Source organism: Hemicordylus capensis, chromosome 1 (assembly GCF_027244095.1).
Source record: "Hemicordylus capensis ecotype Gifberg chromosome 1, rHemCap1.1.pri, whole genome shotgun sequence".
NCBI classification, from domain to species: Eukaryota; Metazoa; Chordata; class Lepidosauria; order Squamata; family Cordylidae; genus Hemicordylus; species Hemicordylus capensis.
Window position 1 is genome coordinate 438,179,269 of NC_069657.1, and position 18,707 is coordinate 438,197,975.

Consider the following 18,707-nt stretch of genomic DNA (forward strand, 5'->3'; position numbering starts at 1 on the left):
AATATGCTCCAATAGTTTCCTGTAAGAACAGAAGAACAGCCCTGCTGGATCAGGCCCAAGGCCTATCTAGTCCAGCATCCTGGTTCACACAGTGGTCCACCAGACACCCCTGGGAAGACCACAGGCAAGAGGTGAGGGCATGCCCTCTTTCCTGCTGTTGCTCTTCTGCAACTGGTATTGAGAGGCATCATGCCTCTGAAGCGGGAGATGGCCCACAGTCATCAGACTCGTAGCCATCGATAGACTTGACTGCCATGAATTTATCTAAGCTCTTCCATCCAGGCTCGTGGCTGTCACATTTTGTGGCAGAGAATTCCATAGATTAATTATGTGTAGTGTGAAAAAGTACTTCCTTTGGCAGTCCTTAATTTCTTGGCAATCAGTTTCACAGCATGATCCCTGGTTTTACTCTTATGAGAGAGGGAGAAAACGTTCTCTCTCTCCACACCACACATAATTTATAGACATGTCTCTTCATAGTCACCTCTTTTCCAAACTAAAAAGCCCCAGGTGTTGTAGCCTTGCCTTATAAGAAAGGTGCTCTAGGCCCCTGACCATCATGGTTGCCTTCTTCTGCACCTTCTCCAGTTCTATAACATCCTTTTTCGAGGTATGATGACCAGAACTAGACACAGTACTCCAACTGTAGCCACACCATTAATGTGTATGAGGGCATTATGATATTAGTAGTTTTATTTTCAATCCCCTTCTTAATGATTCCAAACATGGTATTGACCTTTTCCACAGCTGCTGCACATTGTGTCGACACTTTCAACGAGCTGCCCACCACAACCCCATGATCTCTCTCCTGGTTAGTCACCAACAGCTCAGAACCATCAGCATATGTGGAGCTAGGGTTTTTTGCCCCAATATGCATCACTTTACCCTAGCTTACATTGAAATACATTTGCCATTTTGTCATCCACTCCCCCACATTGGAGAGATCTTTTTCGAGCTTCTCACCGTCTGCTTTGGATTTCATGATTTGATTTCTGCAAATTTGGCCATCTCGTTGCTTACCCCAATTTCTAGACCATTTATGAATAAATTAAAAATAAATTGTGGGAACCTAATCACTATTAGAGTTGTGCCATCGAGTCAGTGTTGACTCCTGGCAACCACAGAGCCATGTGGTTTTCTTTGGTAGAATATAGGAGGGGTTTACTGTTGCCATCTCCCATGCAGTATGAGATGATGCCTTTCGGCACCTTCCTATATCACTGCTGCTTGATTATAGGTGTTTCCCATAGTCTGGGAAACAAACCAGCGGGGATTTGATCCAGCAACCTCTTACTCCCTAGGCAAGTTACTTCTCTGTTGCACCATTAGGTGGCTTTTTGCCTTTAGGTGGCTGTATTGGATCCCCCAATACAGATCCTTGGGGTACCCCACTTCTTACCTCAATTTCAATAACTGTCCATTTATACATACCCTTTGTTTCCTTTCCTTCAACCAGTTATCAATCCACACATGAACCTGTCCCCTTATCCCATGACTGCTAAGTTTTCTCAGAGTCTTTGATGAGGAACTTTGTGAAAGCTTTTTGAAAGTCCAAGTCAACTTTTGAAAATACTATGTCAACTGAATCACCTTTATCCACATGCCTGTTGACATTCTCAAATAACTCCAAAAGGTTGATGAGGCAAGATTTACCTTTGCAGAAGCCAGGCTGGTTCTTCTTCAGCAGGGCCTGTTCTTCTATATGATTAACAATTTTATCCTTGAGAATGATTTCCATCAATTTGTCCAGAACAGACGTTGAGCTAACTGGCCTGTAATTAACCAGATCCCCCCCTGGATCCCTTTTTGAAAATTGGAGTTACATTGACTCCTTTCCAGTAGGGATGTGCAAGGAACAGTTTTGCGCTCCGTTCTAGGTTCTGGCAGGCACACTGGCCATTTGCATGGCAATGCTGATCCCAGCTGCAAGGAGGTACGCTGCAGCCCCGCACACTCACTTTTTGGAGCAACGCCAGCAGAGGAAAAGTGGTGGGGCTGGGGCTGGCAGGTAGGCAGTGCCTTCTCTGCCCTTTTGAGCGACCCCCGCTCCTGGGAGTGCACAGAACCGGTTCCGTGAACACCCCTACTTTCCAGTCCTCTGGTACAGAGCTTGATTGCCTCAGGGATGTTACATATTTTTTGTAAGGAGGTCGGCAATTTCACATTGCCATCTGGCCCTGGCGATTTGTTAATTTTTAATTTATTTTTAATTTCCAGACAGTTTAGAATGCCATCTGTCTTCACCTCTACTGACTCAGTTCTTTAGCCTCTGTTCCTGAGCAGCTCAGTTCAGGCACAGGTTATATGGTCAGTATCCTCTGCCGTGAAGACAGATGCAAAGAACTAATTTAGCTTCTCTGCAATCTCCATATCCTCCTTAATAATAACATTCCTACTGGGTCTAAAACCTCAGAATTACATACCATGTTTCTTTTTTTACATTTTAAAAGCAAATTATTTGACTGAAATGCTTTTTAAAAAAAAGTTCTATCTGCATGTACATCTTGCTTTATTGATATGTCAGCGATGCAATGTGCATAATAATTCCAAACTCTCAACAAAAAGACCTTTTATTGTGCAAAGAAATACTAAATGTTGGTAAACATAAAACGTCTCGGTGTGAAAACAAATGAGCACAGATGAAGACCTTGGTTCCCCAGCTATTAAATGACTTATGACTGTGTAATGAACCAAACCCAATGCGATCCACCATGTATTGTGGTTTACCTTGTATTTGCTGCTCGCCTTGGATTTCAAAAATAGAGAGGGCTGCTAAGTATCTGTTAGGCACAACCTATGTTTGGTGGGCTGTGTTTAGTTTGGTACCGTGTTTCCCCGAAAATAAGACAGTGTCTTATATTAATTTTAGCCCCCAAAAATGCACTAGGGCAATTAGCGGTACATCAGAAATTACTGCTAGGTCTTACTTTCGGGGTAGGTCTTACTTTCGGGGAAACAGGGTAGGTGACAATTTATGAAGGTTTGTCTTACATAACCACATCAAGGAGGCTGACATATACATGTTTGCAAGGCTAAGTTCAATGGGTTGGCCCAAGGTCTTTGTTTGCCTGTGGTGAAACACTGAATGCAGGTCAGGGACAAAGCGAGGCAGCAGCAGGCAGGGTTGTGGAGCAATGCCCACCATCCTTCTTCACCTGCTGCCTGAGATAACTGCTTCACCTCGCCTCATGTCAGGGCCAGCCCTAAAGTATGCTGTCAGATTGTTCTTTTGCTGCCTAGAAGATGCAGTTCCACACAGGGGCTTAGCAAGCCCGTGGTGGCCTGTGGTGTCTCTCACCATCATTGGACCTTGCTGTTTGTATGTGGGGGCTGCCACTAGCCCTTCTGTGCCCCCTGCTGCCTCACTGCAATGCCTGCTTCCTCCTCTCGATGCTGCCACCTCATTATGCTCCCGGGTATTTCGGGGGAAATGGGGGATGCTATGTATCATTTGTCTTATCTTGTGCTGCATCCCATCCCCCTCACTTGTGGCTCCAAAAGCTTGCTGTGGAGTCCTGGCAGGTTCTTGGAGTCGTGAGTAAGGGGATGAGACACATGACATCACCCCATAATGGGGGCAGCAGCAGCCAGAGGAGGAGAAGGAGGAAGGAGGTGGAGCAAGTGTCGGCGGCTCCTGGGAGTGTGCTAACTCATGTTTCCAGAGCACATGGTGTTCCCAACCTTGCAGAGGCTCCATGGAAATTAAGAACTGTGTTACTGCTGAAGCAGCACAGCTTCTGTTATTCCCACTGGGAGCAGCATTGCTTCAGCAGTGACACAATTTTTAATCACCAGGGAGGCTCTACAAAGTCAGGAACAGCATGGAAGCCACCTAGGAATGAATGGAACCCGGTTCTTGGATCTGTGGGGCACTGTGTAGGATCACTGGGGCACTGTGCAGCATGTCAGCCACTAACTGTAAGAACCAGTCCAAGGAAACACCATGTTTCTTAACTACGTGTGTTCTCTCTTTTATTTGAAGATGTAATCCTTTACCATCAAAATTTTGCACTGCATACTGGTTCGCAAGGTCCTGATTATGAATATGCCACTTCCTGTGATGAAAGGAGACACGAAAGATAAAGAAAAATGGATGAGTAGTGATATGGTGAGGTAAGCAATGTAGGGTAATACCATGATCAGAGCCAACTAAAATATCACAAAGTATACTATGCAAGCTCTCAAGTTCTCCAGGACTCTTCATCAGGCTGGTTGTGAAGCAAAACAAAGGAGACAAATTTGAGCATAGTGGAAAAGTTCTAAGGTTTGCAAGTTGCAGTGCAGGAACACATGTTGATTATATTAACACACTGGCTTCCATTTTCTCTTTACCAAGGGCACAACCGAAAATTAATCTCTAGATGTGCTAATCTAAACACTATCATACCACTTTACTTCTGCTCTCTGCCTTGAAAGGGGCTCAGATATTCTGATTAGTGCTGGCAGATCTGTTAGATTTGATATATCTGTTAGAATCTATCTATCTATCTATCTATCTATCTATCTATCTATCTATCTATCTATCTATCTATCTATCTAATGGGGGAAGAGTCAATGTTGACTTTTTGTTGCAGTAGCCCAGGCAGAAATATTCTTCCTAGTGGCTACTGATTGCCACTTTGCCCCTCAGAATCCTACTCAAAGAGACACTGTCATTATGTCATTCTATGGGGCTTCTGGGGGGGGGGGAATGGCAGCTGCCAGGAGAATGCCACTGCCATAGCTAAGAAAAACAGGCAGCAGTGAAACAAAGTGAACCGGTGGGGCGGGGGGGGGACAGTTATTGCTGCCCATTCATCCCGCAAACTATTCCAAATTTTGGCTGAAAGCAGTCTTCAGGGGCCTTTCAGCTCAGCCCAATCTGCAATGGTCACTGATGCACTTTTAGGCGGTTCTTAAGACCATGATGAAATTAATAAAATAAAATGCTGATGAGCTGGACGTTTTGCTGGGTATTTTTGGAAGTTTCCATCCCAGGAACTCTATTCAAATGTTACCCTCTTCCGTTCACTGAACATGTGGAGAGGAGATTGTAAGAAGTTCCAAAAGGATCTCTCCAAACTGGGTGAGTGGGCAACAAAATGGCAAAAGTGGTTCAATGTAAGCAAGTATAAAGTGACGCGTATTGGGGCAAAATCCCCCAATTTCACATATATGCTAATAGTGTCTGAGCAGTCAGTGACTGACCAGGAGAGATATCTTGGGACATCTTGTTGAAGGTGTTGACTCAATGCACAGCAACTGTGAAAAAGGCAACTTTCATGCTAGGGATCATTAGGAAGTGGACTGAAAATAAAATGCTAATATTATAATGCACTCATACAAATTTATGGTGCAGCCAAATTACATGCAGTTCTGGTCACCATATCTTGAGAAGGACGTTATAGAACTGGAAAAGGTGCAGAAGAGGGTAACCATGATGATCAGGGGCCTGGAGCACCTTCCTTAAGAGGCAAGGCTGTAGCATCTGGGGTTCTTTAGTTTGGAAAAGAGGTGACTATGGGGAGACATGATAGAGGTGTATAAAATTATGCATTGAGTAGAAAGAGTGAAATTTTTCTCCCTCTAGAATCAAGGGTCATCTCATCCCATGAAACTGAAGGTTGGGAAATTTAGGACTGACAAAAGGAAGTACTTTTTCACACAGCACATAGTTAATCTATGGAATTCTCTGCCACAAGATGTGTTGACGGCCACCAGTCTGGATGGCTTTAAAAGGGACAGATTCATGGAGGACAAGTCTATCAATGGCTACTAGTCTATGGGCCACCTCCAGCTTCAGAGGCAAAATGCCTCTAAATACCAGTTGCAGGGGAGCAACAGCAAGAGAGAAGGCATGCCCTCACCTCTTGCTGTGGGCTTCTCAGGGGCATCTGGTGTGTCACTGTGTGAAACAGAATGCTGAACTAGATAGTCCTGGGGCCTGATCCAGCAAGGCTGTTCCTATGAGAATAAAAGTATGTTCTCTATCTATGCCCCATGTCAACACACCTGCTGGTTATACTCCTGGGCCATATCCTCGTGTTCAGCACTGCCCTCTATAGAGAAGGTATTGAGATGCCCGAGAGTGTAGCCATCAGGTTCATCTGCACGGGCTGGGTGGCTTGCCAGCGTGCTCTGAGCCCTCCTTGATGGGGCAACCCGCATTTCAGTTTAAATGTTAGAATACCAACTGAAAAGCGGCTTGTCTGTTCAGTGGTGCAAGCAAGAGAATTCAAAGCAAGTCCTTGCTGTGCACAGATATAGATTCAATGGAACACAGCCGTGGAAGACCAATGCAACCGTTCAGTTTTAATTAGGAGACATCACCCTCCCTTGTGATGGCTGCACATAAGAAAATGGATGGTCCTCAAAGAATAAACAAGCTAAAACAGCAACCGTCCAAAAACAATAGCAACCCATCATTGTGGTAAGGATGTAAATTATGGGCGATTTTGTTCCAAATTCTAGACAGTAAACAAATCACAAGTACAAACACTGAAAGTGTTGCCAATTGCTGCATGGAACCAGAGTTTCGTGTGCACTTAGAGCAGGGGTCTTTATGGTAAGGCTCGAGGCCAGTGGAGGCCCCCATCTGCTGGGAGTGCAGACCCCTAATTGTTTATTACACCTGTGGGATGCTTGGGCCGAAGCTGACTATGCTCACGGTCTCCCCGGCACTATGTGGAGACGACCATTCTCACTGTGCAGTGCTGTGTTTTGCCATGCATTGGGCAGCTCCTTTAAGGAAAATGGAGCCCTCTTGAGCCTCTGAACTATTTTGAGGGGCACATATAGAATGCTGGGAAATGTAGCCCTTCCCAGTGTTTTCCTCCTAGACGAAAACTCCGTCTCTCTTAAAGGCCCCTCCTAGAACTAAGAAAAGTGCAATGGAGGCCATCACAGTGGGAAATGGCACTGAAGGGTTGTTGTTTTTGCCAAAGCGACCCTTGCTTGAAAAACAGTGAAGACCACTGCTTTAGAGGCTCACACAGATTTCTTTAGTCCATGGGCATTTCTCTGTTTAGCCAGGAATCAGATCCCTGTGTTGAAATGAGTAGGGGAACTCTGAAGAGTCGAGGGTGTAGGTGGGACTAGCTCCTTACTGAAGCCAAATATGCTGAATATCAAAAGTAGATCACGGGATATAAGGCAAAGGGATGAGAAAATAATGAGTCAGCAATTGTATTAAGAAACATTTTATTAACAAAACGGTAAATTCCACTTGCTTAGCATTTCCAATAATGGATAAATTGGCCTTGCAACAAATAAAAAAAATTGTAAATATCTATCACAGAAAGCACTATAAGGTTAAGGGCTTCTGACCTCTTTTTGATATTTTGGGAATAAATAATTTCACACGTTATTTTAGTGTATTGTTAAAAAAAAGGCAACACAATACAGTAATTTTAAAAAAGCCATCTCACAGCACAATCCTAAGCAAATTTACTGAGGAAGACCCACTGACTTCAGTGAGACTTGGTCCCTAGCAAGTGTGCATAGAACTGCAGCCTTAGTCAAACAAATTAGATTATTATAGAGATGGAATTAATGTATTTGTTATGTATTTTGAAAAGAGAAAAGTATTTTAATATAGCTACTGTAACATTTGATAAATGCAAACACTTTTTGTTCGTTATTAAACCACAAAATCAACAAGGAAGAACAGGAGTAACCCTCCCAAAAAACAACTTTAAATTGCCTTTGCTAGAAAGAGCAATCCCTTATCACATATTCCTTAAAGTAATTGTGTTAATTGCTTGGAAAAAACAATCTGGCCAAGTTAGGTAAGTTATAACAGAGTCAATATGAAGTCACAAAATAACCTTGCCATAAGCTTGGATTGTGGCACTGGTTGAGAACTCCAAGGATATCAACATCCCTCTCCCTTTCCACATAGCCTTATGGTTATGGACGTTCATTTCTTACTTGTCTTCCTGTTTTACTGTGAGCATGAGAGTCAGATTTTCCTCGTGGTTCCGGGATGCACCCATTCACTGTCCTCCCCTGAGCATGAGTAACTGAGAAAGGTGGCACATCAGGGGAACAAATGGGCAGACCACCTTTAGGTGAACTTTAATGCTATGTACCATTACCCAACACTTTCTTCAGTATTCACAAGCATCACAAAAGTGTGGGGGGGAGCCCTTGACATACAGCATGATCAAATCATTTGGCAGTTTCCAAGGGAGGCAATACCAAGACAGTTTTACATGTGTTCCTAAAGTATTGCTGCGTCAAAGTCTGAGCACTCCGCCAAATCCCAATGCTATGCCTCAGTGGCAGTGAACAACACACAAGAAGATAATGCTGCCCTGCTGGTTAAAGCTAATTTTAAATTCCTCTTTCCTGTCTGTAAACTGTGAACAATTCTACTCATTACAGGAGGCCTTCCAGAATATAGTTGATTCTCTCCTAAACTACAGTCTTTCGGCCTAATGTATTCCTTTTGCATCTCTTTCACTAAGTGAGGTATTAACACAATGACTTATTGTTGGGAACCCAATGGAGCAATCTTTTTCTAAAACAAAACAAAAAACCCCAAACCCTTCAGAATATAAGCGTGAATTTAAACCAAAATGCATTAAGTGTTTTTCTATGTGGAGAAGCTTAAGGAATATATAAAACAAAACGACTGCACCCACTTGGCTTAGAAGAGGAGATTTTGTTTTAGTGCAGAGAAAAGAAGGGATAAATTTTTAAAAAGTAAAAATAAAACAGATGAAGTATGGAATAGCTCTTCATGTAACAAAATGTGAAACTTGGAATCTTGCTCTACATGCTGTTTGTGTTCATAATGTTCTATGTCTTTGATAATGGAGGAAAGCTTTAGTGAGAGGAACTGGAGTAATTTAAAAGGCAGACTTCTGAATTCTCTTACTGACCAACTTTATGGTGGCTATGTTGTTGTAGACACCAGGTAAATGCTATGTGGTCATACCCATTTGGACAAAGAATTCCATGGAATTAGATCTTCCCCTCAGTTCCTGGGGAGTAGCCAACCACACTAGCCAATGATGTCATCTGGAATGCAAAGGTCACTTAAAATAAGAATAACCAGATTTGTGTCATTTAGTAGGGGGAGTGGAGAAACACAGTATTTTGATTGGTTATGCTAATGTATACTGGGAGTGGATAGGCAATTGGAGAAGAAAATTACGATGTTTATATCTATATATATTTGCTTTCTAAATCCACTTCTTTCATACAAACTACTAAAACTGAACTGCAACAGAAGAGAGAGGCTGTACAGGTTAAGAAGAAAATTAGCTGACTCTTATATACATTCATACACATCCCTCTTAGTATATTCACTACACTGTAAATTAAAACAAAACCAAAAGAAGGAGGAGGAGGAAGAGGAGAACCAGGTGCAGGAGGGGAAGAAAACTTGTGGCAGTTTCTCATGGCTGCAAAAGTAAACAGAAATGTCGGTTGCTCCAGATGTCGTAAAACGTTCTATACCTAGCAACACTTAGAACATTGAGTTTACCAAAAATGGTTGAAGAGCAGATATAGTTTGCATTTTCTATACAACAGGCTAGAAAACATCACTTATCACAGTCCAGAAAGCACATATAGATGTGTTTTTTTATATAAACATATGTAATAACATATTAAGCGTGCATGAAATTTTTTTTCCAGTGATTGCATCTATGCCCTCAGGTTTGTTTGTTAGTGGTGTGTGAAAATAAGCCTTATATTTCACTTCTTTTGTTTGTTTATTATTATTATAATTTTGAAAATAAGGCCGCTATACTGTTTTCCTCACAACCAGAAAGGGGCTTCTTTTGAAAGTGTTTTCTTTCTTTTTTTAAAATGTGGTTTATTCAGAAAAGCCAGCACTTCACTTCAAACCCAAGCTCCAATCATTGCTTTGTTGCACTGGGCAGCAAACTCATTGAGGTTTGCTTGTTGAGCGCTTGTGAAGGACGACAAAGTCTTCTCAGGTAATCAGACTAACTTACTCCTCAGGAAAGCGCTAGCACTTTGGCTAAATCCAGACTCATAGGTAGCTTCTTTGTGTGTGTGTGTTTGTGTGTGATTTCATTTTTGATTGTTACAGTTCATTACAGTTCATGTTGTGCTGGGTGATGTTGTAGTAGTAATACTCCTTGTCTTATGCATGTGCGGTAGTACCAACATCATCTTCAGAAACATTCCAGCAACATAAAGACAGCAGAGTAAATGAAAACACTGTGGATGTTGGGGGATTTATTGACTCCTGTTTCGGTGAAACAAGAGCATGAAATGCGTATTTCATTTTTTTCTTTCCTTTTTTTTCTTAAAAAAAAGTCTTTCCTTTCTGATTGCATTCCCTGTGTTCTTTTTTCCCATTTTTTTAAACTTTGTATGTGCTTCATAAAAAGTAAAGTAAATAAGTTTTGTTTTATGTCTCAGATAAAATGAAGACTATTTCTATACAATTGTTCTTCCGGCTGTCAGGATCAGACGTAGTACTCCTTATCCTTGTTTTTCTTATTTTTGTTGGAGCTTTTAGAGCTGTTGGGTTGCTTTTCCTTAATCACAGCCCCATTGGACTGTGCTGAGTTACTGATGTAGTTTCGACTCTCGTCAACATGATAGGAGCCTTCATCCCGGTTTCTGTACTTGTACATGGCATAGAGGAGGATGAGGATGCACAGAGCAGCTGCGGCCACAATCCCAACCACCATGCCAGTTGTGCTGCTGGATTCCCGAACCACCTCATCCGAATTTGGGTATCCACCCCGTCCAGGCTTGGTAGGACTTGCTGTAGGTAGATGATGAAAGAAACATTTTATACAGTGCAAAGCAAAAAAACCCAACCACCTCTACATTCTACGACCGTGTGCTCTCCGAAGATGCTTAATATCTCAAGCAAAGTAATGCTGTCAACATGTCTCATGCTGAAGCTCAAATCTCTATCCAGTCATGCAACTCACTGGGTGACTCTGGGCCAGTCACGTCTCTCTCAGCCTAACCCACTTCACAGGCTTGTTATGTGGATAAACAGAACCATGTGCACCGCTGGAGGAAGAGCGGGATATAAATGTAACAATAAACAAATAAATAAAAACCTGCCCATACCCCCAATTACACATAAAGAAGACACGAGGGCTGTTCTCATGATTGACATTAGGGTAGAAATATCCTACCCTAATTCAGGAGCCACATGTATTCCTGATTGGTCATTGTGAGAATTCCACAAGCAAGGTAGGAGGAGGGGAAAATCATTGTGTGTGAGCTCCGTACGGAGGCGGGCAGTGCAGGGACTCTTTCCCCTCTACCCTCACTCTGGAGCTGCGTACAACTTCTGGGATCACCACTGCTGCCAGCCTCCATACTCAGCTCATAGAGGATCATCTTCCCCTCTTCCTACCTATCTTGCTTGTAGAATTCTCATGATGGATGGGTGCTTGGCTTCCAAATTAGGGTAGGAGAAGCCGCCTACCCTAGTGCCAATTGTGAGAACAGTTCTACTATGTCACACAGTGCAACCCTGTGCCAACAGTGCTTCTTAGGGTCAGCCTACACCTTTGGAAAAATCGGACAATAGAGTTATTCAGATATTGCATCACTTCACCACATAGAGACCACATAGAGAGAGGGATGCTCCCAGAGGTCAAAAGCTCCTTGCCTGTGGAAACCTAGCATGTAAGGGACAAATGTTCTAGCATAGCTGGTGTTCACATTTTCAAGGCGCAGCAAAGCATTTAATCTGGCATTGTGAAAGGCTAGCTCCATATTAATTAATTAATTAGCACATTTATATACGCCCCATACAAAAAAGTCCCTGGGTGGCTCACAATATAAAACCAATTAAAACATTAACATAATTAACACAATTTAAAATACAATAAAAACTCTAAAACTCAAGCTTTAAAACTATAAATGGAGAAGCCTGACTAAAGAGGTAGGTTTTTTAGGTCCTTCTTAAAAACATTCAGAGAAGGGGAAACTCTAATTTAGTAAGGAAGCGCATTCCAGAGTTCCGGGGCAACTCTAGAAAAGGCCCGGTTTTGAGTCGCCACCAACCGAGCTGGTTGCAACTGCATCCCGACCTCCCCAGGTGGGGAAATTACACATGGGGAAAGCGCCAAAGCTTTTTTAACTACACACTTCAGGCGACAGAAAGCCATTTCCCTACTTATTGGCTGGGATCCAAAGAAAGGGTCTGTGTTCACAAGGTAAGGGCTGAAGGGTAGTTGGAGCTTCACTTGTAGCTTTGGCCATTTCTAGAGTTCCCACTGCAGAAAACAGAAGTTGCTTTTTGAAGTGAGCAGCAGTTTGTCTCTTTGGTAGAGGGAACTGTTGCCAAAAAACAGTGAGCAAACATTGGCTGCATCTGCGGTTCTTTCCTGAGCGCATATGTCTCTCGGTTAGATTCCAGCCATTACCTCCACTGGCTATGTGGGCAGATGAAGAACCAGTAGGGGTTTGGAAAACCACAAGTGTATGACTCAAAGGGATCAGATGCACAGCTTCCTTGTGATCACCCCTTGAAGTAAACCCTATGCAAGCAGGCCCCTGACCATTGAGAATTTGCCTTTTTTATTAATCAAGATGATTTAGATGTTTGCAAAAAACTCAAAACACTTTTTGGGTCCATGCATATACATAAGACACATATTGATACACTGGGCGGGGGGGGGGCACAGGAATACAAGATTATAGTGCACAAAAATACATTGAGATCTAGCCTCATGACCTACCAGCATGAGTCAAAGTGACAGATGTTGCAGCATTTACTGAAGACCTCAAAATCTGTCCTGGAAGTTTAGCTTCTCGGTACTGATTTATGATATATCCCTGAGAAATACCATTGATTTTACTGAAATGCTTTTGCCTTTTCTTAACAACCATATATATAATTCACCTGAGCATGACTTGATAATTTGCCTTAGAGTTTGCTTTTTAAAAAATGCAGTGGTAAGAGATGCAAAGATCCCTGAGAAATTAACCTAATTCATTTCAAAGACCCTCCAAATTCACCCAGAAGTGTTGCTTGACGTGAAATTTGGATGCATTTCTGCTTCTTAGTTGAGCTATATGAATACAAGTTGTGAAACGAATACAATTAAACCTCATGATTCATGTAGCACGAGTGGTTGACAATACAGTACAGATGTTAAGTGATAACTGCACACACACACACGATCCAAGAAATGATTATCATGATGATTTTGAGGGGGACGGGGAAGGTTAAATCCATGCTATCCCAGGAAATATACACATCTATTTTTTTTAAAAAAATCACAAACTTATTACAGTAAAATCAGTTCATGGCTTCCCATTTTATCATGGGAAAGATTGAAATGAAGAGTTCAAGTTCATTCAGTAATGTTTCGGTGGAATAAAAATGGCCCAATTTGTTTTCCATGGTGTTTCCTTCTGAGGCAATAAATAAGAGGGTAGAGAGTACAAGATTACAGCCTTGGAGTCAGAGGCGTATCTAGGGAAAATAGCACCTAGGGCAAGCACTGAAATTGCACCCCCTGTCCAAACATTTGACACCCATCTTTCAGATAGCTTTACCATAATATCAGCTCAAAAATACAAGTCAAGCTCATTAATCTTTTAATATTTCAAAAACTATTTAGCAGTGGACGTAGCCAGACCAAAAAAAATGCTGGAAAACTACAAATTTCAGTATTCTGGGGCTCATGAAATACCCAAATACTATGTGGAGGTATACTTGGAAAACTAAACAGAAGTGCCTGTCTAATTCTCTACTATGCATTGTAGCATCATTATTACATAAGTTTTAAAAATAAATGGAGAATTTGACTTTCCCCAGATACTAGGGCCTTGCAGATGCCATTTGAGCATGTGTGGTGGCCATTTTGTTTTCAGTGGCCATTTAATTTTTTTTCCATTTCAAAAAAATGGCGCCCCCCCTTCAAGAGGCGCCCGGGGCACGTGCCCTGCCTGCCCTGCCCTAGATACGCTCCTGCTTGGAGCATATTAAGCGCAAAACTTATCTATAACCTCTTTACCCTTAATATGTGTCTCCGAACATAAATGCCCTGATCCAGTCAGGGGCTCCTTGTGTGTGGAATGAGTTCTGCACATGTAACGTCAGCTGGATGGAGAAGCCGCATCACTGTCTCTATGTGCAGCATGGTTCCTTTTCAATTCACACAGCTGGGTTTAAGAATGCAGAGCTTTTTCACAAAGGCTAAGGTTTTGCTTATCAGCTGTTTGGAAGGGGGAACGTGGCTACCTTCCCCACCAAATAACTGGGTCAGCAAATATGCTGTGTAGCACCTTAAAATCCACATTATATATTTATTTATTAAAAGGTAACAGAAACACAGGCACATAGGAATCAGCCTTATACTGAGTCAGACCATTGGTCCATCTAGCTCACAATTGTCTACACTGACTGGTGGAGGCTTCTCCAGAGTTTCAGGTAGGATTCTCTCCCAGCCTTTTCTGGAATTGCCAGGGAATGAACCTGGGACCTTCTGGGTGCAGATGCTCTACCACTGAGCTTTGACCCCCATTCCCTCAGCATTCTCATGAAATCTCCCATTCAAATGCAAAACATGCCAGACCCTGCTTCACAAAGGGGACAATTCTATCACCAGACCAGCTCTCCTCCGGGGATGCCACTCTCCATATCAGCAGTTTCTGCAAACATCTTCTCTTACAAAGATGATAAAACAAAGTATTGATTTGCCAGGTGCATTGGTTAACAAATAGTATATTCAAAATGTAGTGTGGATCCAGCTATGGTTCAGGCCAGCTGCTTTGCCCTCAGTAGCCTGCAATCAACAACGACACCTTCCACACAAAAAGTAGAAATTAAACTCACTATTGTCACCCAGGTTGTTTTCTGAAAATGTTGGGGAATGGGAGTTCTTTTTCTCCCTCATAAAGGGTAGCTACCAAAAGGAATACCGGCTGAGCAGAGAGGGACACTATCCTAAGACAATGAGACTGACTCAGAGAAATGGTGCTTTAAGTATTTATATGAGGCTGTAAATGCTGCCAGTGTGTGGCACATGTTAATTAGAGAATTATTGCAAATTCTAGCCTGCAAATGGCTTAGATAATGCTTGCAATCTCTTCTCACCAGAGGTTTATGAAAGTACATTAACAATTGGAAGACCTTAGGCCTGAGGTATGTAGGGCGATACCCTTGCCCAAAATTGCTTTTAAGCTTTGGCAGGAGGCAAGATGTAGGGCTCTCTTGAAAGACACGGAATTAATGAGAAGAACATCACATAAATTACCAATACTGGCAAGTGAAATGCAACACATTTCGATACCCAGGACTGGAAAATGCCAACATTCGGCTAGGGTGTTGTTTACAAGGAGCACAGAAACAGGCTACATTATTGCTCTTCTGATTAATGCCATTTCTTTACAATCCTTTTAAACACACAAAACCAGGACCCTTCTGTCTGCTGAGGCTGCTTTCATCTGGTAGTCTTATTTTTGTGTCGGGACAACTGCATTGCTTTTTTCATTGGACACCTCTCTCTATTTTCCAGCTTCCAGCTTCTGTTCTAGAACTTCAGTTGTTCTTTCCACTCATGGGCTGACATCCCGATGAAATTATGCAATAGTACTAATCAGAAGTTACTCTAAAGGATGACTACATTTCAGTAGGACTTCCTCCAGTAAATTTTGTCTGGATGTCAGCCACTGTTCTGATATATTCTCTATTTCTCAGTTTTTATAGGCTTATTTACAATTCTTGTATTCACTATGGACTTCTTACTCTAAATTCTAACCCTTGCTAACTGAGCAAAGAGGCATCTTTTAAAAGTGGTGATTCTCTTTATTTAGCAGGGGGAGAGCAACTGGCCCTATCCATCCCCAGCACAGCATCCCTCCAGTGGCTGTTGCTGGTGTCTGTCTTATGTTTCATTTTAGATTGTGAGCCCTTTGTGGACAGGGGACCATCTTATTTATGTATTATTTATTTTTCTATGTAAACTGCTTTGAGAATTTTGTTGAAGAGCAGTATATACATATTCGTAGTAGTAGTAAGAACCTCAACTCTCTGCCTCTCTTCTACCTATCCCCTCATCTATCTTTCAACATTGTTCACTGGCTGACATCCCGACTAAATTACTCCTGAGTAGCCCCATTCAAATTAAGTTCCCTCCCTGGCTTCTCCAAGCTCAGGCTGAGAGAGATTCCTGATTTGAGAGGAGAGCTGGTCTTGTGGTAGCAAACATGACTTGTCCCCTTAGCTAAGCAGGGTCTGCCCTGGTTGCATATGGATGGGAGTCTTGATGTGTGAGCACTGCAAGATATTCCCCTCAGGGGATGGAGCCGCTCTGGGAAGAGCATGTAGGTTCCAAGTTCCCTCCCTGGCTTGTCCAAGCTTGGGCTGAGAGAGATTCCTGCCTGCAACCTTGGAGAAGCTGCTGACAGTCTATGAAGACAATACCAAGCTAGATAGACCAATGGTCTGACTCAGTATATGGCAGCTTCCTAAGCAGTCCATTAGAGTCATGCCTGAGTAGTACTATTGAGTAACTTAGGCCACATTCGCATGTAATGCAGAACTGCAGGTCTAATGGACCCGTGGTTCCCCGCCCCATCCCCCTGTTCTCCTGTCCAAGTTTGGTTGTACTAGAGAACTCTCTCTCTCTGCAGTCAGCGAGACTGCAGAGAGGAGGGGGATCTGGCTGTGTGGGCTTCCTTCTTGACTGAAGGAAAGCCCACACAGCCAATCACACCAGAGTTGAGGGAGGAGCTTCCAAGGGATGCAGCCTGTGATTCCGCATTCGGACATGCTACAGGCTCTGTGGAACCTCAGGTTGCGGTGATGAAACTCACTACAACCAGAGGATTCAGATTGGAGTGCCAAACCCCATTTGCCCGCATTCCGACGTAACATCCATGGAACCACATTCAACTGTGGTTCCAAGTTACATGCGAATGCGACCTTAGTTTGGATGTCAGCCACTGGGCCAAGGAAGAAGCACAAGCATAGGCTGAGACTCCTGAGGAACACAGAAAAACCTTGTTATCTTTGTTTGGAAAAAAGACCTCAGCTTTGACTGCCTGCTAACTGTGACATATTTTCCAAGGATACTTGCTAGTTTTCCCCCAAAGGCACAAAAATTGGTGGGAGTTAAGAACCATGCATTTACATCGTTGTCCTGCTAGCTTTGGATATTGACAGCACACAGCTTTCAGCCAACTAGGGAGGGAGTTAGACTGAAGAGAAGGTAGGGAACCATTTTGTGTTACGTACAGCCTTCCTTTTGCAGTTGCTTGATAAACACTAAAGACTACAACCCTAGCCTAACAAAAACACATATATTCCACCAAAGAGGATACTTTTACATGATAGAAACTAAGAATGGAGTTACCTCACTAAGATCAAGATGGATACAACAGACTTTTTTGGTTGTGGCAACATAACAACTATTTCACCTCAGCAGTGATTTCTTGAAGAGGTTTATTGCTTTCCACAATGCTCACTTTAGGGCTACAGAGAGTACATCATGTTTTCACTGTAAGGCTGGCATACTAGAAGTTTCTCTTGCAAATCATATGTTTTCAAGTTCTACCACAGCTTGAACTAGGAATCCATCTCAAAGTAGACGGAAACAACAAAAAAGGTATTTTCCTCCCCTCTATTGTACACACTGTGCTTTGTGGAAATTCATCTGAGCTGGATGTGTCATCAATTGTTTTACAAGAGACTATTCATTGTGACTGAATAAAGACTCCTGAGTCTATCTATAGTGAGTGAAAATGAGAGAGACTTATCAAGCAGAATGTGATTCTGGAAATTAATTTCTGCCTGTGAAAAGAATGGAATCTGCTGAATAAACTCTGTCACTACCTGACGGGCTAAAAGTTGTCTTTCTCCTTTGAAAACAGGCATCTGAGGCAAACACAGTCAATTAACTTTGCTATTAAGGTGTGCTAAATGGCACGTTTCAGTTCCCTTTACAGGGAAATGTTCCTTTGAAAACTGAGGCCTGGAAAATGAAATGGAAGAATCTTATTTCAAGACAAAGAAGAAAGCCCCACGTTTCTTTTTTTTATTAAACCTGCTGTCATTCTTTCATTTTAAGCATCTTTGCACAATTATCTCACCTACTCCATCTGTCTAAAGAAGACACAACCACTTAATTAACTGAAAGTGTTACTGGCATTCTCAAAGTAGTTGCTTATAATCTAAGCTGCAGGGGTGGGGTTGGGTTTTGGAAGCTGTTTTGTTTTATTCATTCCTTTAGTTAACAAAGTAAATCTGTCAGTAATATCAATACTGGCTGTGCCCTCATTATGGTACAGGTTGTGTTTGCAAAACCCCCCCAAACCCATCCATATGAGCAGCAATGCTATCTAGAAACATCATCACCATCGTTCGTCATTATTACTAACAAGTGGGGGGATCTAAGAAGAATTTTAAAGAGAAGTACTTCGGGAGGGAGTAATTTTGTTGCTGGGTAAAGTGTAATTAAAATAGATTCAAATGACATATCTGCTATTGATGGGGCAGTATTTCTTAGGGATGTGCAAACTGGTTTGGAACCGAACCAGTTCAACATCAAACTGGTTCAGTTTGATGGCTTGATATTGAGCTGGACCCCCCGCCCCCAGTTCAGCTTGATATTGAGTTGAAACACATCCCCCCAACCTTTTCAGGAGGGGTTAATTTTAATTTTTTTTTAAATTAACTTACCGCCTTGTGGTGGTGGGTTGTTACTGTGTCAGCATGCGCATAGGCCATGGGTGTGACGATGCTGAACAGGGCTGCAAGCAGG

The 18,707-nt window shown here is 42.4% G+C and overlaps 1 protein-coding gene across 35 annotated transcripts in view; it reads right to left on the reverse strand.

The window, feature by feature from the left end:
• Nucleotides 1-7,162: 7,162 nt before the first annotated feature.
• The window catches only part of NRXN1 (neurexin 1), a 1,475,796-nt gene continuing 1,464,251 nt past the window's right edge, over nt 7,163-18,707 (reverse strand). For all 35 annotated transcript variants that reach the window (XM_053244491.1, XM_053244481.1, XM_053244465.1 and 32 more), the window contains one exon: nt 7,163-10,732. In XM_053244491.1, the coding sequence (XP_053100466.1) occupies nt 10,428-10,732 (305 nt within the window). In that variant the 3' untranslated portion in view covers nt 7,163-10,427. The remainder of the gene's footprint in view (nt 10,733-18,707) is intronic.